Genomic DNA, 24,030 nt, shown 5'->3' on the forward strand with positions numbered 1-24,030 from the left:
GATGCTGGGTGCTGTCGTGAGGGGCACCTACATTCTTTATTCTTCTAGGTTGCTATTGCTTTTCATGTACTTCCCTTCCTTAGAAACCCTTGTGCTTTGCCTTTTACTCCTACTCCCATGTGGAAATACTTAGATCAGAATTAGACTTTGGGTGAACTTAAAGGAGAGATGCTTTTTTTAATTATTATTACTTTTTTTAAAGCATCTTTAGCATCAGGATCAGTTTTGTCTTATTTTATGTGCCTGTTACTTCTGCTGAAAATAACAGTGAGCTGTGGTTTTGGTGAGAAAGGGTCTTCCTGGCTTTTGGGAATCCTGATGGCTGCAGGACATGGCAAACAGACAAATAAACTGTAGTTTTAAAGCTGTCTTGCTTTTCTTCAAGGCAGGGATCCCTGGGGAGGTGCTTCTCAAAGCTTTGCTCCTGTAAGCCTCAGCTGCAGAAAGGCATCCTGCCTTGCTGTCTAAGCCAGCCCACATTTTACACTTCCTAATCTTTAACTTTTCTGAGAATCTGCTGCTTGACAATGTGCTGCTGGAAATGCTAAGAAAGAAAATCCTAACACCTTTTTTTCTAATTATTCTTTAATGCTACTATATTAACAGGAAATCCAGAGCTCACTGCCGCGAGTCCTAAAATACAGTGAGTGAGAGCTGTTGCTTTAGCAGATAACTTAAAAAACACACAACTTGAGAAGGAAACATGCATGTACAGGTAGGCTTCCTGCACTAGAGGAGGGGTAGGGTGGGGTTATTGAAGCTTTACACTGCTAAAGGCAGATTTGAGGGGGCTGGTGTGGGTGATGAGTCTGTGGGTAGGAGGTAGCAGCCCCTGAACCCTTCCCTGGGCTTGACCCAGCAGCAGGACAGGGGGTCACAGAGCTGGAGGGGAATTGAGTTACTGGAAGAACAAATTAGGTGTCACTATCAGCAATATTATGGGTATTAAGTTTTGGGAGCTTATTCATGGATTGCTTCACCTAATGGAGAAAGTTTAATCTCTAATTTAAACTACTAATCTGACTATCACATGTGGCAAGATGTTCTATACTGATTTAATATCAAGTATATTTAAGTAGCAGTGTTATGACTGTACTATTGCTACTATCGGATTAGATGTAATCAAGTCTTGAAGTTTTAAGATCACTCTACTTCATCAGTAATTGCTCAAGTTATCTGAAACACTGACTGCTGGAAAAAAACCATCCCAAACTATCTGCATTTCCCATCAGAAGGACTGGCTCAGCCCTCCTCATGGGTAACTAATGTGAGCAGCAAGCAAGACTATTAATTTGTGTTTATGAATGTCTTACCCATTCACTGTCTGACTTAGGGTGAGCCACTTACTTTCCTGGTAACTTGAATTAATCAAGTTGCTTCTTAAAGCAATCCCATTGTCACTCCTAAGAGTGCTGGGGCTTCAGGTGCCAGAAGGCAGCAGCAGCACCAGTTTTATTCACCACCTAATCAGTTGACAATTCTGCACTTCTGAGTGCCATTCTTCTAAATTAATTATAATTAAGCACATAGTAAGAACACTCAATAAGTACTTTTGTCTATAAATATTTATAGTATTTTATATTTCATTTGCCTGTTTCTGTAATAATTGCCAGCAACAATAACGAGGGAAGGGCAAAGTTTGCAAAGCAGTTCCATGGGAAGTGGAAAAGTTCTCACAGACAGGAGATGCCTTTGACCATCCTGTGTTGCCTCATTGGTAGGTCAGAAACTGCAGCTGCCTTAAATCCCCTGGCTCAAACCCCCAAGGCACTGGTGGCTGTTGATGGAGTGGATGGAAAGTTTCACATTGTACAAACCAACGGCGTTTCCCTGTGTTTGTACATTAGTCCAAATGTACAAATCAGTTGTGCCGGAGGATCCTCTCACATTAATTGTAGGTAGCTAATTGCTGCCTTTTTACTCACCGTGAGTAAATTGCCTGAGTTAGATCTGCCTTTCCTGCCAGTTTGGCAGCAGCTTTGCTCTCGTGGAGAAAGAGCTCTTGGCTAACTCGACATCACCAGCCAGCAGCTCTCTTAGGACGCTGGAGTTCCTCGAGCCATCAGGAGGCCACAGGGAGGCTGAATAACGAGAGTGATGAAGAGCTGCTCTGCAGCACGCAGGGTTAGCAGCACAAAGTCATTTCAAGAGCCTGGCAGAGCTTTACCGATGCATTTCTCAAATGCATTTTATCAAACTTCTCCTTAAGCTGCTGCTTTATTTTTAGTCTGCACAGATGGCGAGCTTAAGAGGATGGTGAAGAATGCGCCTGCATCCAGTTTATTTTATAGAAAGCCTTGAAGCTGGGGAGTATTTTGCTTGGTTTTTATGTGCAATGGGCCATTACCAGCTTGTTAATTTTGCCTAGATTTTCAATAGTGAGAATCAACCTCACTGGCTTTTGACTTTTAACCAAGAAAGGGGAGGGGGAAGCAGGGGAAATTACAAAATGAAGCCCAGGGAAGTTCCTCTGAAGGGTGGTTTGGCTTGGATAAAATGCATACCAGCAGAATTTTATCTTTGCATGTGATCTGTGTCCCCTCTGCAGTTTTTCCCTGAACCTGGAAGGTCACCCATGACAGTCATCTCAGCATATTCTAGCTTCTAAGTCCCTTTCCTATCAAGTAGAGCCAGTACTAGTTACCAAGGATATTTCTCTGAAACACCTACTTTTAGATGAGTGCTTTTGCAAATGCAGACTTAAAGCCACCTATGATTTTCTGAGATACTTCAGCCTATAATAGGACCTTTCAAAGTGCCACCCACGGATGGTTAATACCCAACCAGCAAGTCAATTCCTTGTGGTATGAAGTTCAAGAGCTGCTGCCATCTCATGTAGTTAATATTCAGCTTGCTGCAGGCTTCCTATATTATACAGGACCTTCAAGATTCAGGCTGTTAATGTAGGCATGTTACTGCATGCTTGTCCATATCAATATCAACAGGATGCTAAAGACATGGTGCTTAATTTTTACTAAATTTCAAGAAACTTCTTCAAATTCTCCTCATGTTGAGCACACCACGTGTACTGTGATTTACAGACACAGCTATAAAGTTAGCTGGCAAAAGAGGAATTGATCTATTAGTCCATGGAAAGAGGAAAAGAACAAAAAATCAATCTTGACTGTGTAAGTGTCCAGAGTACTGCCTTGGATGACTTCCAAAAAGGGAATATGAATTGATTAAAATAGCTTTACTTGATATATTTGTCCCAGAATCTGGGAAGCTTGGACAGAAAAGGGGTGATGCATCTTCAGCTGCCAGGGAAGTGCCTTACACGCAGTAAGGGAACCTTAAGAAGAGGTGTATGGTGGGCTGGGACAGTTTGCCACAAAATCAGAGTTTAATGGCCATTTTCTAAAGGCCATGTGGAGTCAGGCAAAATTCATTTAACAATTACTATTATTTAAGTAGGAAAAAAAATAAAAATCTAGCTGTTTCCATTATCCAAGTCCACTGAAAATGAGAAGCAGGGGACAGGAGCTGACAGTTACCTCTGCATTCCAGCTGGCTGTTGCACGGCAGCCATCCTAAAAGAGACACTGGCACTTCAGAATTAATAACGCCAGCTCATTAGCCTTCAGATGAGGGATGGTGCCAATCTGCTCCATAAAGGCTCCAAAAGCAGGTGATCACACAGCTGTGCAGTTAGATACCATCACCTTGTCTCTTTGCAAAGGAGGATGGCCAAATCACAATTGAAGAACAGAAGGGTGGCTTTTGTGTCCTTGTCCTCCTCTAAGCTGTGTCAGCTGCTGCTTGCTGCTCACCCAGAGCTCAGGGGATGGCTACACCCATCTTGGCTGAACATTAACTTCTAACAGCATTCCCACCATAAAAAAAAAAAGATCCTCAGAGAGTTGGGCTCACATGACTTCCCAGGTCAGCATTTTCAGTGTTGAATTCCAGATTTTGGGTTCTAGATATTTTAGGCAGTGCAGTGTGCTGCAAAAATACAAGCAGTCAGAGATACTGGAAATTAAAAGCTAAACAAGGTTAATGAGTTATCTGGATGGCAAGCTCTGCTGCAAGAGAAGGAGTCCTAAGTGAAGAATAAACTTCAGGCTAATGCCAAACATTGCCGCCCTTCCTGTGAACTCCTGGCTGTGCTGTAGTGTCCTTCCTTGGCAAGATAAGGCCACAGTGTGAGTATGATTTAGAAGCTGGCAGCTAGCCAGGGCTGATATAAATTCCCTGGGCAGCACTGTAACAGCTAGAGGTGTCCCTGCTTTAGGATGGGTAGATCATTGCTGGGTAATATCACTGTGAGAGAAAAGCCAGGTGAGCCAGTTCTACCTGTGACTGTTCAAATAGTTTTGATTTTCCATAAGCAGTTTTGGCTAACTTGGTAGTTGATAGCTGTGAGAGAATATTTTGGATCATATCTAGATCTACAATGATCTGTGTTAAGTCATTGCTGGAAGTGAAAATGATGTCATGTTGATTTTTTGTAAGGAAGGTCTAGCATTTAATGGAAAAGATCTTGAATTAAGGATCTGGGGTTGCTAGAATAAAGCCTACAGCACACATGCCCAGCACCAGTAATTAATGGCTTTCTTTGAAAGCAAAGCATATGACAAACTAAGCTTCAGGTAGATCAGCAGATCTACAAAGACATTCTTAAAATCATGTGAGGTGTTTTGTTGAATCTTGGACAGGAATCAGTGTTTGCTGAAACTTTGGAAGAAAGGAGCTGCTAACTGCTGGATCCAGAGTCAAGGAGCAGCTCTTTGTTTCACAGGTAGGTTCATCCTCTCAACCACCATTACTGGAGCTCTCATACTTCATGGCAGAAACCAAGAAGAGCCAAGTTACCCTCTTACTAAAATAAAGGTAAGAACTTTTATATGCAAGCTCAGCTGAGGTTCCCTTGCCTGCCATCCTGAGAAACAGCAGGAGAGAGTAGTTCTGTCCCCAGGTGCCATTGCTCAGGTCTGTTGGCCATCCCTTTCCACACCCTAGCTCACCTGCTTACTAATTTTCTTCAGCAATTTACATTAATTTAACCCACATGGAACTAGATAATTACATGTTCATTTACATTTGTACTACTTCTGACATTATTATTGATGTTGCTGTTAGTCAAGTGTACATGTTATCTGTGCAAACAGCCCTGGACATTGGCCTACACACATCCCAGCCTAGTAAGTGTTAGTAGCTTTATGCTCAAGTTCAAGATCTTTTTACAAGTGCAGGCAGTGATAAAACGAGGGGTGATGGCTTTGAATTGGAGGAGGGGAGGTTTATATAAGATATTAGGAAGAAATTTCCTGTGAGTGTCATGAGACCCTGGCCCAGGTTGGCCAGAGAAGCTGTGGCTGCCCCTCCCTGGAAGTGTTTGTGGCCAAGTTGGATGAGGCTTTGACCAACCTGGTCTAGTGGAAGGTGTCCCTGCTGATGGCAGGGGGGTTGGAACTGGATGAGCTTTAGGGTCCCCTCCAACCCAAACCAGTCTGGGATTATTCCCAGGCACACAGTGCTAGCACCATGTCTAGCAAAGTGTAAACTACTGCCTGTATCACCTTACCCTGAATTCATCAATTTATGCCAGCTAGAAAAAAACCCTGATTAACTGCATCTCATAGGGCTCTGGCTCCCTCATGTTTGCACAACAGTGCAAGAAACCTTAGTGTGGTCAAGAGAGTGCTGATAAAAATAAAGGCAATCAAAACCTTTCTTAATGTAGCAGTATAAGAAGTCAGATACAGTCTGGTAGTATTCCAAGTTTATAACAACATTTCTCTGCTAAATATTGGGTGTTATTTCCATTGCAATCTGGAAACAAATTCTCCAGTGACCTTGTTCTACCTCAGTCTACTGTTTTTAAGATTGTGTTACTGCTAATTTGCACTTGAATAGCCTTTTCCTTCTGTAAACCTTAGATGTTTTTATATCATGAAACATTGTCACTATCCAACAGGATGGTAACACCGATATCCTTATTAATGTGTTACTCTGTCACCCTTTAGGGGACAGTGAATTATCCACAATCACACCTTGATTTTTCTTTGTTTCTGAATATTTGTTTTTCCTTTCAAACCACTGAAAACCATCCTCCAAAGGATTTGTTTTTGTGGTTAATGAGACAGGATTTTTCCTATCAGATGGAGCTTCCTCTGGTTAGAAAGTTTGGTTCATCTGTGACTTAATAGTAGAAAAAAAAATAAGAAAAATAATATATTTTGCTAAGTATTAAGCTTTCAGGTCTTGCAGAAAATGCTACAGATTTTCTGCTATCCTTGCATACAAGCTGAACTAAAAACCCAACCCTAGTATTTATCCTGATAACTTTTATTCTAAGGTGAAGGAAGATGACACAACCTAACACCAGACAGCCTGGGGGAAAGAGGAAAACAAACAAATAAAATCACTCAAGCAAAATAAGCTGAAATTAAAAATCCTTACCTTAAACTGCACAAGGAAAGGTGAGACTTGCAGCCCCAGAGCTCCGACCCCAGCAGCTCTTCCAGACAGAGATGAGAACCTCATGGTCCTTCTCTTTTATGAGCCCCCTGGCTAAAGCCCAGGAGCAGGCAATGAACAGCCAATAAATAGGGGGGAGGTTGAAGTGCCTGTGAATGGTGATCAGGTGCCTTTGTTTGTCATTAATTATGTTCTCATTAGCAGGATGCTGGTAAAGGAATTGGAGATGGATCAGGCCTCACCAGATGCTAAATGTCACTTTGAATTTCAGTAATTTCCACCTAATGTGAAATGCATCTTGCTCAGGTGCTTTAACATAACAAAGAAGCAGGGTGCATCTCGGGCTCAGGTGCAGCCTCCTGGGGGACCTCCCTTCTCTTTCTCTTTTTTTCCTTTCCCTCCTTTGTCCTTTCCTGTCTTTTTCTTTCTTTCCCTTCTTTTCCTGTCCCTTCTTTCTCCTTTCCTTCCCCTTCTTTCCTGTTCCCTTCTTTTCCTCTCCCTTCTTTCTCTTTTTCTTTCCCTCCTTTTTCTTTCTCTCCTTTTTCTTTCCCTTTCCTTCTTCCCCTTTCCTTCTTTCCTTTCCTTTTTTTCCTTTTCCTCCTTTCTCTCTCTCTTTCTCTCTCTCTCTCTCCTTCCTCTTTCCTCTTTCCTCTTTCCTCTTTTCTTTCTTTCCCTTCATTTCCCTTTCCCTTCCACATGTGGGAACAGAGTCATGTCCACAGAACCATCTAGCAAAATCTGTCAAGAATGACTTAGATTTGTTTCTCTTTAATTCCATTAATAACAAAACCTGGTGTTTGTTTTCCTGGGTTTTATTTTATTTATTATTTTTTTTAAACAGAGATCGAGGATGTGATGTCAGCTGTGATGTCATACACATAAAAACTCCCAGCTATAGCGGACAGGGTGTGAGTGATGCCAAAATCAATCCCATGGTCTTTAGCTGTTTTATTTAGAAAAAAAGAACAAAATAACTAACGAAAACAAACAGAACGTGGTGCTGAGGAACAACTGGCAGAGCACTTACCAACAGCAACAGCAGGGCGAGCTGCTTAGTCCCTGAGTTGTATAATCTTGACTTTAATCCCTGAGTTGCAGCTCAAACACCTCCTTTTCTGCTCACCAGAGGATGTGCTGCCGAGCAGAGGAGTCAGGATTTTCCCTTCCTGAACAAGCTGTTGCCAGCACACGGCCCCTCTCCCCTGAACGTCATTAACGCTGCAGCCGAGCGTGAGGTTTTGTGTCTCTCAGATGTGTGTCCCAGGCTCTGTCTCTCTCCTCCAGTGCTTCAGCTAGTGCTTTGGTATTACTCCAATTATTATTTTTTAATATAAAATCTATACTCACTTTCTGTAGCAGGTGTAAGGACCTATGCCAGCTGGGCTGTCCAGTTGCCGTCCCTCGTGTCCCACCCTGCTCTCTGATGAACGGGACTCATCCTGCCAGCCTTTGCAGCCTCCTCTGTGCCACACTGGGCCAAGTGACTTGAAATCCAACAAAATAAGGGCTTCACGTGGAAGGTGCCACCCTCATGGCACAGTGCAAGGACCTGGCTTAGATCCTCCATCCATCTTCCAACTAAGGGGACTTGTCCCGGGGGAAGGCTGGGCTCCCACCACCCTCTTTTTCCCAGCCCAGCCCGTGGCTTCAGCAGAACAATTTGCACAGAAGGTGCCCCGGGGTAAACTGCATGAGAAAGAAACACAGGACTTCTCCTCAATTCATGAACTTCCAGTGCCTGGGGTCATGAACTCCCATGCTACTCCTTGTAGGAGCCTACACCACAGCCCCACTCTTCTCACAGTTAGACCTTTCTCCCAGGTTCCAGTCTGAATTTATTCATCGCCAATTGGTAACATGTTCCAACACTGACGTTCTTTTTAGTTAAAAATCCCTCTCCTGCCTCTTCACCCACTCATGTGAGTGGGAAAAGCAGACATCTCATTTCAGCCTTCTATTTGCTTGGTTAAATAGACCGACTCAGTTAAAAACCCACTCACAGCATCCATCTCGCTCGCAGCTGTTTCCCACACCTATCCCCACCGTACCCATCGCTGAGGAGCTCCTGTGAACGCCCTTCAGCCCACTCACATTAACGGGTCCTTATTGTTGAAAAATGCCTCGCCTTGCTTCCTAGCCATGTATTGTGTGTTTCTTTATCAAGATCAAGTTTTCTCTTCCTTTCTGTCACCTCCAGCAGATGAGTCCTAGGGACTCGCGGCGAGAATTTCCGCTTGGTGCATTGTGTACGAGCAGATGTTCCCTGTTTCCATTGCACTGGTCTTTCAAGTGTAGAATATGCTATATTGAGCTTCCCTGCCAATAAACCAGCCTTGCCATCACCACCAACAGTTAACACACACCGTATCAGTTCAGTATTAGTGACTTTAAAGGGCTAGAGATTGCCTAACCGTGCTAAGGTGGTACGAGAACACCCCTTTGAGTGAGGACCTGCAGAAATGATCGACTAAAAGGCCAAGTGTGTAAATGATCTGCTCTGAATATGCATAGCCTGTAAAGAATCGTTCTCTGAAAGAAAATTTCTTTTCTAAAAATTCCAAAGTATCTTCTTGGGGTCACCTACCCTTGTTTCAGGTCTTCTCTGTAATGCACAAAATTAACATTATTAGAGATTTCAAGTAACCTCAGGTGAAATATACAGCGTGCAATCTGGTACTGGGGCACTGTAACGTCTGACAGGTGAATTAAATAGACCTACAGAACGTTGCACATGTAAAACTAACATCCACTGCTTTGTAAAGCAAGAAAATTGCTGAGAGAGCAGATGGAGAATAGGCTTGAAGTAAAAAAATACAATTCTAATCACGGTATTATTTTATGTGCAATTGGACTCAGCTCAGATTTGACCACGTTCAGCTATAAAATGTTAGTTTTGTTCTTTTTTCAACACTGCGCGTCCACTAGTAAGTAAATGACACTCCCAGTTCTGTTTCAGCCACCTTTCCATCTGTTCTCCACTAATGATTTAGAGCTCTCACCTTGGCTTCACCACCACACATCTTATAAGCTCTGATATCAGCTTCCAGTGAGACTTCGAGATGCACCACCAAGGTCAGAACAAAATGAGAAGTGAAGGACCTGGTCCCAGTAGTTCCTCACTAAATATTTTCCAGTGGGCAGGTTGGGTGGGGGTTTTTGAGAACACGCTTGGCAGTTCTCAAAATTCATTATGGCCAATGGAGCACCCATTTAGGGAGCTGTGAATTCCTTCCATCATAGCTGTAATGAGGCAATGCTTCCCTCAGGATTTGTTTTGAAGACAAACATCCTGAAGGAAAATGAATCAAAGGCTTTGGAAGGCTGTGCAGCAGCAGAGAGCTTATCTCCTCTCCCCCAAACCTCAGTTTCAGCTATTCCAAGAGTTTTGGGTTTTTTTTTCAGAAGTCACAAGAAATTCCTTTATATGGCTTTTAAGTATATAAGGAAGCTAGGAGATTAGAGACAATTAGAGAATGCAAAAATATCAGTGGAAAATAACCCATTAAAACATGAATTACATTTTGAGATTTCTGTATATTGTATTCTCTTCAGATTTTTTTTTTTTTTTTCAAAGCAAAAAGGTACATTGCAACATTGATTCCGATACATTTTTAAGCACATGCAACACTGGTGTCCTATTTGTACATTAATTTCTAATGCTGTCCAAGAACCTTTACATTAAAAGCGTACAAGAACTCACACACACGTGCACGTATTCCTTCTAGCATCAGTCCTGAGGAAAGAAAAAACTGAAATTTTACTTGAAAAACCAAACTTCAGTTCTGCAAGTACCTCTGGGAAAGAACCCACCAGCTATTCTGAACTAATTCCTGACCTAAACACCTTGCGCTCTTTCGCAGTTTGGAGCTGAAATATCCGCAGGTCATCAGATGACAACATTTGAAATCGTTCAAAACAGTCCAAGATTTGCAGCACTGGAGACAAAAACCATATTCTCATTAAACAAACATGCTTGATGCAGATGAAGGATCGTATGGAGATGTTAACATTCACAACAGAAAATTGAATAGACATAACCACATAGAAACCAGAAAACACTGTACAGTTCTTGAAAGCTTTCTCATTCAGTGTATAATTTGTGTAATTATACAGTCAGCCTTGTTTTCTGCTTTAAATATTCAGGCCAACTCACAATAATAATAAAAAAATTGGCTAAAATGATTTCTTGTAGAAAGAGTGACAGTTGGTTAAAATAAATACATCTTGTAAAAGATCTTCTATTGCTCTGCGACTATGTCCATCCCATTCCACTAGATGTCAGCGTTAGAGAACCACTTTGTTTCTGACTTCAAAAGCATTAAGTCCACTTGGTTTATTTATGATTGTTACCTTGTCTGTGAAATACAGTACATGTCAACTACACCAATAACCAAGCAAATACTGATGGTAGTAAAGTGAACCCAAAATAACAGTCTCTCTTCATTTCCCCCCCCCCCTTCCTCATTTACTTGATTTGAATAGAGGATTTCAAATCAATCTCAGCATCATAATGCCAAAAAAATGTTTCAAAATAGAAATAATTTCCATTTTTCTAACCAGCTTTCCTAATGCAGCGACATGGACTTCAAAAACCAGCACTACAAGCTCTTTTTTGTCAGGTACTAGAACACCTTGAAGATAAAGCTTTTTATGTTAAATACAGTGGTGTTGATCCAGGTTGAAAATTATAAGGCACGTACATATTTTTTTTAAAAAGAAAAAAAAAAGGTGTTCTGAACTATTGTTACAATCGTGCTATTCTAGATGGCCCATCATAGCTACTGGGTTTTGGGGTGTTTTTTTTTCATGGTTTTGGACAAAAGGAATGAAAGACCATAAAATGCAGAAAAATACAGAAAAATCAAGAACGAAACAACACACAACACGTTGATACAATGTACACTCCAACAGCAATGATCAACTCTTCTCATTTCTTTGCCCAACAAAGCATTCTTTGTTTTGCACTGGAAATACCTGACTTTATTTAGATACACAGATGTTTAATCACTGGATTGCCACAATACCTGAAATTAATAAATAAATAAAGGCTGTTTATTTCTTCTATCTTTTTTTTAACAAAACAAAGCTGCCAAATAATTGTTGTTGGAAAAAATATGAGAGAAATAATAAGTAACTGCAAAAATGATGAACTAGAACAACATCTGAGAAGAGAATAATAGTTAAGGAACATATGAAACCAAATGGCAACAGTTCTAGGCATTTATTCCAATATCTTAGAAAAGAAAAATAAAAAATATTCTTCATTTCATCACCATTTAAAGATAGAAAAACAAATTTTTAGATTAAGCCAAAAGAAGATGTGAATTGTTTCTTTTCTTTTTTCTTTTTTTTCATGTTAATCCTTGTTTATTCACAGTACAAAGATACCCTGCTGGAACATTTCTTTTCAATCACAAGATGCACAAAGTCTGATAAGGAGCATTGGTTCCTTTTCTCCTCTATAAAGCTGCTCTGCCCTATGAAAACTCCAACCCTCCCCCCAAAAAATAAACAACTTCTCAGTGCCTTATGAAATTGCAGAACAGACCCAGAATCGAGTGCCTCATACGCCCAGTAACACTCCGTTGGGAGCAGGCGTTCCCCCACGTGCTCAGCCAAGGAAAACAATATTCCAATATGATTATTTGAAATCCACCTTAAGGCAAATAGATACATATCATTTTACCTCTTGCTGAAAGTTTTTACATTTCAAACACGAAGCAGAAATTCAGTCAATGATCTAATGTTCGGCATAAAGAATGCTTTAACCAAAAGAAAAAAAAAAGAAGAAATAAAAAGGAAATGTTTTTTCCCAACAATAAATCAATTCTTTTGCCTTAATTCTATCTACATTTTGTTAAAGCATTTTATGCTCTTTCAAAAAACATCAGATTGCAAGTTTGGCAACATTTTTTTTTTTTTTTTTTAATAAAAATTCAGACAATATTCTCTGTTTGCAATCAGAACCACAACCTTAGTGCAATATTATATTTATTTCTTACAGTAATTTTGGTTGCCATACAAGAGTATTAAGGATTGGGGAAAAGTGCAAGTTACAGGAGCTTGATTTTTTTTTTAATCAGTCGAAATAAGAGGAATTAAAGCACAAAAATTACAGCAACATAGATAACGTGAACACAAGTTGTTACACAAACTATAGCGAGAAACATATTAATATCTAGAAAAGAAAAGAAAAAATGTAATGGGAAAATTATCAATATTTGTGGCTCATACACATAATCATCGCCAGATCAACTGGGTAATGCTTTTTAAGAACTGAGAGGAAAAAAAAGAAAAGCACTATTTTTATTAACTTAAGTACCACAAATAATTAACTTTTGTGATATGTAAATTCTGTAAATCAACAGTCACATCTAGTCATTTTATAATATATGAATTAAACTTAAAATGTTCTCAGACACCTAGGGAAAGGAGTCTGTGCAGTTATACACAATTTACATCTTGTAAGGTTTTGGTATTGTATACACAAATATTACAGAAACTAGGCATGTAAATGCAATTTATTTAAATTACAGTATATAAACAAAAGTTGATCCTAAAACCCAGAATATCATAACGTTATTTTCATAGATCTCTAACAACTTGAATTTTTCACTATCATCGTAGCATGAAAGAAATGGGTCTTCTCTCCTCCCCCCCCCCAACATTTCCAGACTGATGAAAATACTCGGAGGCAACGGCGTATCTGTTACTATTGCTTTCTGCAGCACAAGCAGCACACAGAGCTAGAGACCAATTCATCTTGGCAGAGGTGTGTGGTATTGGTGAAAGCAGGTCCTCGCAGGTCTCCTTACCTTTACTTTGTGAGACACAATGTAAAAATAAACTATATTTCGTTAGCTCTTTAATGTGTGAAACCTTTTCTCTACCAATTGTATTGTCCCTACTCTTGCAGTACCTGAAAAGATACACGAGCAAGAAACACACCTGTGTAAGAAAGGGATCACCGTCAACCGTGTACGTCAGCACTTGTTCAACAGAAATTCAACAAGAAGGTTGTGATTAAAAAGCAGCTTAAAAGTCAACTTCTACATTTTCTTTTACTACCGTATTTTCTAATGTATGTTCTGGCACGTATTATAGAGGTAATATCAACTGTACCCAAAGAAATAAAAAAAAGAGCATGGCATTAGTGGTTTATTTACTGAATTCTGTCGTATCACCAAATGGAAGACAATGATGGCTAAATTACCATTTTTACACTTCTTAAAAGTATTTGATGGCCTCAAGTTGCCTGTATTGACTATCTGAATGAAACTGCCATTTTTCTACACCACCTATGGAAAAATTCAGTACTCTTGAAAGTAAAATGCCTTAGTACTTGATTTTTTTATTACAAGGTTACTTGGAACTTCCAAATACAAATATAGCGTAGTAACAGATGTTAAGTCAAAAGATTTGCTGTTCCATAAAGGGGGCAGGAGGCTAAATAAGTTGCTTTTTATGAGTATCCAATGCGTTGGTAACTATAACCACTTTTGAAGAAATATTCATCCTCCTTTGTAGAAGTTCTAGCAAAGATAGAAAATATAACACAGCTCTGCTGGTTCAGATGCATCCAAATGAGGTTGATTTTAAAAAGGTCAAGACTTTATAATTATTCCACAGAAATAGTAGTAAACCACAAAAGTTTTTTTTTTTGGTTTTTTTTTTTTGTTTTTAACTTCCTAGCACTGAAGTGGCACAAAGGCTGCCCAGTAGACCAGCCACTTATTTTCTTAAAATATTGTGCTTATAAACTATCTGTACAACTATTTAAACTTGCAGTAAAGAAAGATATTTAAAATGCTAAACTTTATGTACTCAGACTAGGGCTGTTGCAGACCTAATTAGACACTTGTTTGTGAGCAAAAATAATCACAATAAAAAAAAAATTAGAGATAGGCTGGACCATATCAAGGACCATATCAAGGAAAAGAAAGTTCAGGTACCTTGCAAAATGTAAGAGAACCTGAAAGTATGGTAGGTTGGCAGTCTAGCCATCCACACACAATTTACCCACCTTGAACATCTTGAATATTATGTTAATAAAGACCTACAAAACTCACAGATATTAAGAGGTGTTAATTACAAGGGGAGTTCAAACATGCAGAGAGAGACTTGTTAACTTTAAAAAAAAAAAGGAAAAAAAAAGTCAGATTAACCAAATCTGTGTGTTTCCCTCTGCTGACTGAGGTCTCCTGGAAAGCTCTTGACATCTACTACCCCACAACCCAGGCCGTGCCTGGCTTCTAGTGGTCCCACCTCCCCTGTGACCTCACTACCAGCCCTGCAAAGAAATCCTTGGAGGCCGATGGGCAGCGTCCAGCTCCCCGTGAAGTACTCAGTCTGCTGTCCTGTCAAGAAGCCAATACCTGTTAACAGTGAGAAAAATGAGAACCTGGATAGCTGGAGAGCTACCCAACACTCCTGGCCCTTGGAACACATGCATTGGAGATGCTACATACCTCCTTCCATCCTGGCAGTACCTTTTATACCTTTTTTTTGGCTTTTTAACAAGCTGAAACATTTCCATTTCTGCTAACAGGCTGAAATCCCTCTCTCACTTAAAATACTGGCAACCTTCCCACTGACTTCAAGGGGAACATTCATCTATCTTTTTCTTCTTTCTTGGCCTGATGTTCAAAACAGCTAAGTACTTACCACTCCCCGAATTAGACAGCATCTCTCGGGGTTCAGCATATTTCAGTGTCTCACTGTGAAGTCCAAAAGATGCGTCTGTACATAACCTCAAATTTTTTTTTTCCTGGCTTGTAGAGTTCATATTGTGACTTAGCAGTAGTTTAGCTGGTTGAAAACTGAGGGTCTCAGGTTCAAACTAGCTTCATTTTGTTGGACCTCTAAGTGTGCATTCCTCAGTTTTTATGTAACATCTGCATCATCTTACAGGTCAAGTCAATGGAGCACGTATTGAACTTGTTCTGCCACCTTGGAAGAGTGCTACGTATAACTGCAGAAATAAAGAAATACCAGGTAAAACAGAGCAAGGTTACCTTTGAACTAATTCCAGCAGAACAACCAGCTTCAACTGCCAACAAATCAGAGAGCTAAACTAGTCAAAAAACAGTAATATGAACTCCTGAACCTGCCTTAATATTGTGCCTCTGCTACTAATAAAAACGGGTCGGAATGGTAATGAAGCAATCTGTCCTCTTAAAATGAACGAAGGGTTGGGGAAGGAAGCCTGCTCGGAGACTGAATGTCAAGAATATAATATAGTGCTTCACAATAAAAAAATGAAATGCTTGCAATTTTAAATTGAAAGAAAAGTAGTCTGTAATGGTTCCAGCAGAAGGGCATTATCAACAGACAATGTTTTTGAAGTTAACAATTTTCTCTCTCTCTCTCTCTCATATCTCCCCACAAATTTGAAATAAAATGGCCCCATTCCCGTAACATATTTAGATGTATGTTTGGGCATATAGCATACAGTCTGCGTTACCTGAGTACCAGGAATTAAACTGGTTTCCCCCTCCCACCCCCAATTTTGCTGGCACTCGCAGACAGACAAGGCATTTGGGGTATTTCAGTACCAGCCCATCTCTAGTTATCAACAGAAGTTTGTGAGGCAAAATAGCTATTCTTATCTGTCCAGCAGCTGTTTCAAAGCTCTTTCTATGTTCATTCTGTGCCCAACTCTAGTCACTCCAAGGTCTATCAGATCTTCCTTTTGTAGATTTGGTAAATGAGTGCCATCTATTTCATTGTCCATAAATGTTTCTTTATGTTCACCTAAGTTTAGACTTTCCAACCAATCTGCCACATCTGGTTTAGTCCACAGGTGGACAGGCTTAGTTGTAAAAGGCTTATTTGAGATTGGCTGTTGTAATATTGAGGGAGAAGGAGACCTGCTGCGCCCTGTGGTCAAGCCAAATAAGTCCCCTGAAGGGGGCTGGCTGGGTAGGCTAAATACATCGGACAAAGTTGGAGAAGGAGATGAAGCTGAAGCAGAAGCAGTCAGAGGAGCAGGCATGATGTCTTTATTAATCTCTGTTGGTGAAACCACAGGGCTTGGAGCATGTCTTGCTCCTGAGGTCCTACTGTCATAGTCTGGGGACCTGCTCTGCAGTGTGATCGGCTGGCTGGTTCCAGGTCGGACAGTAAAAGTGATTGTTGTACTTCGTGTACCTGAGACAGTACTCATGACTTCCGTGCTCCTGAAATTGTAAACAGACATGGAAAGTTAGATCTATCAGCCAGCAGGTGAAAGGTTCTCCATATCAACACGTGATAAATACGGTTTTGGAATGCTTGAAAATTTTCATTTTGTAATGAGCGATATCAGGTTAAAAGTTCTAAGATGGTATCATTAAATCTGTCCCATAATACAATCATCAATGGTAAGCCATAGTTAAAAACAAAACCTTTGCTTATGAGCAGCTCAGAAAAACACCTTCCAGAGCACATTCTTCCTTTTTAAGGCTACACCAAATTAACTCATGGTTAAATGAGAAACTCCGAGTGGAGTAAGCACACGGGCACTTTGTGCTCCCCATGAAGTGCAATCAGGAGTTGATCTTCCTTTTTGTTGTATGGAGGGGTGGGATCCATCATTTCACTTTTAACCCAACAGTTTTACACACTGTTAGATAACACAGCTAATCATAATAGTTACGGAAAGTATTGGAAGTGTATTATTAACTTGGATTTTGGATCTTCGTGCATCTGCTCAGTGGATTTTAGGGTATGTTTCTATTCCCATTCATTCACAGAACATGCTCCACAAGCTCAGCTCGTCTTTTCATGCTTTAAAAATGGAACAGTCCTTCTAAAGCTCATAAAAGGACTTCTGTGTCCATTTCCTTCTACACCAAAAATGATACTTCAGCAGTTTCAGTACAAAACTTCAGGGGACAAAATTCCTGGACTGCATCCAAGCAGGTTTTGAACATCTCCAGAGATGGGGACTCCACAACCTCTCTGGGCAGCCTGTCCCAGGGCTCTGTCACCCTCACAATAAAGAAGTTTAAGCAGAACCTCCTGTGTTCTAGCTTGTGTCATTGCCCCTTGTCCTCTCGCTGGCCACCACTGAAGAATCTGGCCCCATCCTCTTGACACCTGCCCTTTAGATATTTATAAACATTAATAAGGTCCCCTCTCAGTCTGTTCTTCTCCAGGCTGAACAGACCCAGCTCTCCCAGTCTTTCCTCATAAGAAAGATGCTCCAACCCCTTCATCATCTTAGTAGCCTCCATTGGACTCTCTCCAGAAGTTCCCCATCTCTCTCTTGAAATGGGGAGCCCAGAACTGGACACATAATTCACTGGCACATAATTAACAAACCTTGACATCAGGAAACCTACAGCACTGCTACCCTGAGATTCAGAGCACGCTCGTATCACAGCGAGTCACATTCAAATAAAGCTCCAAGACCTGGTTATTAGAAAAGCACTAAGAATAACTTTTTGGAGAACATACGTATTATTCACACGAGCAATCCCACTGATTTCCCACAAACTGTTCCATATATTTCAGTGGGAACAGGGGGATCTTTTTGAGAGTTGAGAGATCAGTATTTCACTTAAAACACAGTAGGAACAATACTTTTAGCACTTATGTCTTTGTAATTTAACAAAGAAAGGAAACACTTGGCAAGGTTTTGAGTGTTTCCTGTGACTTGTTTGGAGCTTAATGGCTCTCATTGTCTTCCAGGGACTGGAGCTAAGGGTTCTTACAAATAAAAAGTCTATGGCAACAAACTATTAAATTCTACTAACCAAGGGGAACAAGTTATTTCCACCTACTTTAAATCAGATTTAGGAGTCTCACACACTTTATTAAGGCATGATATAATTTTAAATCAACGAAAACCTGCTTGGAAAAAGGTTGGGATAACGCTGTCCTCGTGATTGTGAGAGGAGCAGGATGAGCTTTGTATAAATGTGGAAATGTCTCCCTACCTCTTTACCTGCGATTACCCTTTTATTTAACTTTCCTGTTTTGCAAATACTAGAAATTAGGGTTTTGTATTCACACCCACTGTGGCAATATCAAAGGGATGATGAAAATCTGTCTTCTATTATAACTGCTAGATGGTGAAAAGTCACTTCTGTCACTTGACTGACCACTCCAGGCTCACTGTACACCTTCTGCTTGGTAACTCACTTCTGCTGCATCTTCTCTGTTTCGTTCCTTTCATAGACTCCCTGCCCCTCCTTGTTCAGGAAATCGTTGTCACTGTTCCTTTAAAGAAGGGATATTAAGCTACTAAAACAAAACCCCAAGATGTAAACTGTGTGCTCTTGTTTTAAGTATTCCTTAGACCAGTGTGACCCAACCTTCTGAGCCACAGGCAGTAATCCTGGGTGAGCAAAGCAACGCAGGCAACGTTGTACTTGGCTTTCTGTCAGACTGCATCAAAGTAACAGCTTCACATGGTTACCAGCAATATTAAAAGATATTTTAATATTGCTTGTGGGCACCTTGCTTTTTTCAAGCCATAGGTTCAGAACTCCTGACTATTAAGAATAAGTCTCTGGAAAAATGATAAGAAATTTTTTAATTTTAGCTGATTAATGAGGTTTCAATACCAGCTCAGTTTAAAGCCACATCAGTACTCAAGCTTTTCTAAATATTAACTCTTTTATGAGAGAGCTCAGAGCACTTTGTTAACATTCACACACTTAGTCTTACAGCAACACACCTTCTTCAAGAAAGTTTTTAGTTCTACTGCAAACTTATGAACTCACACAAATCTGTGACTCGGTGCATGTCCCCACTGCTGCAATAGCAGACCTGTTCAAGATGAGTTTCAACTACAGCAATTTGAGGTCACTGCTGCCTGCAAAATTATTTGTCAACCAGCTGCTCTGCTATCAGCTCCGCAGCCTTCGTGGCACAGCCACAGCCCTCGTGAAGGTCACACAAGTCTGCTGAAGCCCACAGTTGCATTTCCAGGCTTTCAGTTTGAAGCCTTTAATTCCAACATTTATTTTCTCCCTTTCTTTTTTCCTTCTTTGACCTGCAATATCAACTCCAGCATGTTACAGAGACGGCTGTACTGTAATTGTACTCCAAGGAAAAAAAAAACACTTATATTTGTGTAACTCCTGTGCATCCTAAATTATAATTTATGACATCTCCAATACAATCTGTGATGCAGATAGAGCCTTGAAACCATCAGCTGTCTTGCATTTTACGGTTGATTGGTATCCTGGTCAATAAGGAGCAAGCACATTCCAGCTGGAGAGCAGGCATGTTTTTGTTGTGTTGGGGGTTTTCCAGATTTTTAATAAGAGCAATTTCTTATGCCTTATTTGATCATCTGTTATACTAAACATATTAAATCCATATTAAACCTGCCTAAACCCAAATTTCATTTTAAAAAGGTGAAAAGTCTGATAATTATTTCAAATACAATTTGCTCTATTAGAATGAGCATATGGCAGCAATTTATAAACATTTGCTGCTGTAAGACTGCACTGAATGCAATGCCTGTTCTGTTGCCTCACATTAAAATCACAATATATAATTCCTATGTCACTATGATGTGACCTCCAAGTATAAAAGCCATCAACACAGCTTGCAGGCAAGAAATTCTTTTAAATTTTAAATTAGATTTGCAGGATTCAAATTTACTGTTAACTTAATACCCAAAGCAAATCAGTGAAAGATGACATGCTGCAACAGCTCCTAAGAGCCCCACCATGTGAAAAAACCCAAAAAACCCCATTATGTTCTCATGGGAGCTGTTTTATCCCACAACTTGCCAAAAGATTTACTGTTTCTGGCAAAGCTCTTCCATTGTGCCAGGGAAAAAAAATCTCAGCAACCAAGAGAACCAATGAGTGAAATGAGTCCCTACACAGAGGTACTGTGAGAAATTAACTTTCTACAGATTTTTGAGAACACACAAACCCAAAACTTTGCTTTCATCTCTTATAATGTTTTTACTTTATTTTTGGATTGTGAAAGGAAAATGGTATGGTAGGAAAGTAAGACAATAATTGTCTGTTTTGGGAGAAGATTAAGAACAAGGGCTGATGTGATGACTGGCAGGACACAGAGCTTCCTATAACAGTGTTCTTTTAGGGAGAAAAATTGAGAAGTGGTGAGAAGTGGTTAGTGTCTGTTGCAAGTAACACTGTTCAGTTGGAGCGAAGAATAATCATTAAGGTCTGTGGGAGTCTGTTCAAGAACAACAGTTTCCATGCGAATGGCACAAATGTCTGGAAAGTGGTGGTAAGGGAATGGTGCTGATGAGGAGCAGAGGACCTCAGAAGTTGGCCTCAGCTCCCTCTCCTTGGAGATCTGCAGGGAAAATGGTGAAGGGGAGCTGGAAGGAGAAAGAGTGAAATCCCACAGCTTCCAAGGATGAAAAACTCAACACTAATGACTGCAGCAGACCTTGATTATTTCAAGGGCTAGCTTGTCTTTACTTTGAACCTCACATAGGTATGTAAAAATGCACTAATCATCCCTCTCCACACACCCCAAAATACTCTCCAAAAATCCAGCAGAATTTGGGCATATAGGAACAGTCATGCCCCTTATTTAGGTGCTCAGCCATAAGTTCAGGAATCTGGTCTTAACGTGCTCACGTTACAAAAACAGGTGCTGAATATTTCTCTGATGAAAGTGGCTTTTATTTCAGTTTGAGATGACATCCTATTTCTGGTTTTGGAATGGCTACCATTCTGGATTAGGATGATCTAATCCACATTGCACTTTGTAACAAAGTCAACACCAAAAGCATTAAAATGCAATAACAATGAGTGAGCTTTAAAAAGAAGCAGAATGTACAACATAGAATACTCTGGGCTTTACGGTCGTCACTTACTTCATGGCACTTCAGCGTGACCCTCTTCTGACAACAGCAGTCATGAGAGCAAATAAAAATGACAAAATGGAATGACTGAAACACCGCAAAAATTACTGACAAAGCAAGCAATCCCGTGCAACTGGCTGACAAACGGTTAACAAAATGAAATGAATCTAATGAGACAGCAGTAAACTGAAAAATCAAGGTTGGAGAATTATCCCACCAGATATATATTTCATCATCTGCAAAATCCAAACACACTTTACAATAAACCAAATATAGGATCAGTCCCTATGCAGGACTTGCTACTAAGTTCTGCCTTACCTGATTGTGAGAAATAGGAACTTTTCCAGTAATAAAAAAAATTCAGAGATGGACAAAAGCCCTGGCCATAGGCAGGTGAACTTTTAAAACTTGCTATGCCAACCCTGTACAGGTTATTTTTCCTAGAGGACTCGATCCTGCATGGTTCAGCATCCTCTGTAACTCCCACATTTACAATGATTATTTCCCACTACCAGGAGTGACCCCCAACCTGCCCCCGAAGCTGTGGAGACACCAGGTAAACCCAGCCAGGCGTAAGCCCCGTTTGAAATCGAAATGGTTTCTCCCTATGACAAAGCTATCAATCATTTTGGGATGCTGATGGCAGAGTTGCTGCTCATTATTCCATATTAACCCACAGGAGTGGTGGTGGAAGGGTGCTGTTTGCACTGGGGACTGTGGTTTTTCCTCCTTGGCAGCCACTGGGTCTATTCTGCGTTCGTCGCGCTGACACTATTCAGTCGATCGCTCAGCCTTGCACTTGATCGCTATGTTGCTAAGCGACTGCTGGGTTCACAGACAGAGCGAGCACTCCTCCCTTAACCCGATTAAAACCCCTGCATTAGTCTCCCCATTTCTTTTATCAGCTCCATATAAAAGTCAGTAGCCTCTCAAGTGAATTTATAGCAGCGCTATATTTATAACATCACGGTCGATGCCGCCGTTGTGCCTCCCGTCCTCCCCGCTCTGCTCGCTGACAGCAGAGAATCACTGGCCAAGCTACCGCGCTGCCTGGGGCTGGGCTTTCCCACCTCTCTACCTGTGCATAGCCAAATTCAGAAATGGGAATTGTGACCAAAGTTCACCACTGGGGCTCTAGTATCTCTGGGTATCTGGATCAAATGGAGCCCCGTATCACAACACCCTCAATCTTCTCTGGAAAGAAGAATGAGCAAAAATGGAGGAAGTGACTGGGTAGACCAGATAAAAACCTCTATCACCTGGACTGATCTCCAAAATTCCTTAAATTTAAATTCTTAAAATTTCTTTGATGGCCAAAATAGCGAGTGTAATTAGCTCTGGTCCAGAACCTTCTGATCAAACTCTTTAATTAACACTTTTATTAGCACAAAGCAAGCACATCCTTTCACTTCTTCCTCTTTTTCCTTCCCCTACCAGTCTTCTCTTTCCTATCCCATGGCTGGTCACTGCTGCTGAGAAGCAGATGGTTTCCAGCCAAACGTTTTCATGCTCTATTTAAAAAAATCTTGAAACTCGGTGTCTCCATAAGAACCACGGAAAACTATAAATACACCGTGTAAAATTATTGCTAAACCAATGTGCAGAGAAAAAAAAGCAAATCTAGGGTCATTTTTTAATGCAATAATTGAGAGAGAAATGCTGCTCAGAACTATAGAACAATCTCCTCCCAATCCTCATTTATCAAAAACATAGAAAGAAGATATTTTTATGGGTTCCTGTAGTAAGCCATTACCCAACTATCCACAATTTCATTCACCTCTATGCTACTTTAACAGGGCAATTGCCATGACTGAGCTGCAATTCTACGTCTACTGTCTGTGCAAAAGTGACTTCTAGTGACATTTAGGATTGCCAGCTGGGCTATAACTTCATCTAGGTCCCAATGAGCAAACCTATATTTTTAATTTCATCAGGTTGCGAGTGCTGTGAACAATGTTGCTATTTATAACACTTCCCAGTATTTCTCTTTGGTTGAAGGATATGAACAGGAATACTCGTTTTTTATCCCTTTTCCTTTAGCAGAGCTAACGAGTTTTCTTTAATTTAGCAGAATCCTTGCTTTCCATGAGCTAAAATTCCTTGCTCCCTTTCTAGTGCTACCTCACACAATAGGGCTACAAGCTCTACAATTGGTTGTTCGAGGCTTTATAGTATTAGAGAAAAAAATCTTAGAAACTCGAAGAATTTTAGCTTTAAAATTTAAATATTAGTTTTAACAATTGGAATTTTGGCAAGATGGTATTCCTTGGTCATAATATTTGGCAGCTTTGTGAAAATTGTGTCAGTGATGCAAACAGGCTAGAAAGGCTGTAATTTATTCAACTTATCTTAAAAGATAAGGCAGCAGTAAAAAAAATGCCTTTGTCTGGGAAGTATTGACCATGCATCTATCGCTTTTATGCAGCACCTTTGAGAGCAGAACTGAAATTTAATGCAGTCAGTTCAGGGCATAAATATACATAGCACAACAGAAAGAAATCAGAGCATTTTTTTTTTGGTCCCTGTGATAAATTTTGCTATTAGCCTTTTGCTCCCTCTTTCACTCTCTTTCTCAAGCTCAGAAATCAATCCTCACTCATCCACTGCTGGAACGTGGAGGTGGGTGAGCTCATGGAGAGGTGAAGGTGCCAGCCTTGCTCATGGGGCAGCTGGGACCCAAGCACAGGCATAGGACTTCTAACTCAACAAGGAAACTTCTCCACGTACATCTCTCTACTGCACTCTTGTTAAGATGAAGAGGAATTAATTGCCTGCAGCACCTTTTTAAAATATACTTTTAATATCTCTAGATAGTTGGG

At 40.4% G+C, this 24,030-nt stretch overlaps 1 protein-coding gene across 1 annotated transcript in view; it reads right to left on the reverse strand.

The window, feature by feature from the left end:
• Positions 1-15,838: 15,838 nt before the first annotated feature.
• SHANK2 (SH3 and multiple ankyrin repeat domains 2) overlaps positions 15,839-24,030 on the reverse strand; it is a gene marked incomplete at its 5' end in the record, with an annotated part of 39,313 nt that continues 31,121 nt past the window's right edge. The window contains one exon of the mRNA XM_029085430.1: positions 15,839-16,601. Coding sequence (XP_028941263.1) covers positions 16,028-16,601 — 574 coding nt within the window. The remainder of the gene's footprint in view (positions 16,602-24,030) is intronic.

Source organism: Antrostomus carolinensis, unplaced genomic scaffold (genome assembly GCF_000700745.2).
Source record: "Antrostomus carolinensis isolate BGI_N321 unplaced genomic scaffold, ASM70074v2 scaffold13696, whole genome shotgun sequence".
In the NCBI taxonomy this organism is placed as follows: Eukaryota; Metazoa; Chordata; class Aves; order Caprimulgiformes; family Caprimulgidae; genus Antrostomus; species Antrostomus carolinensis.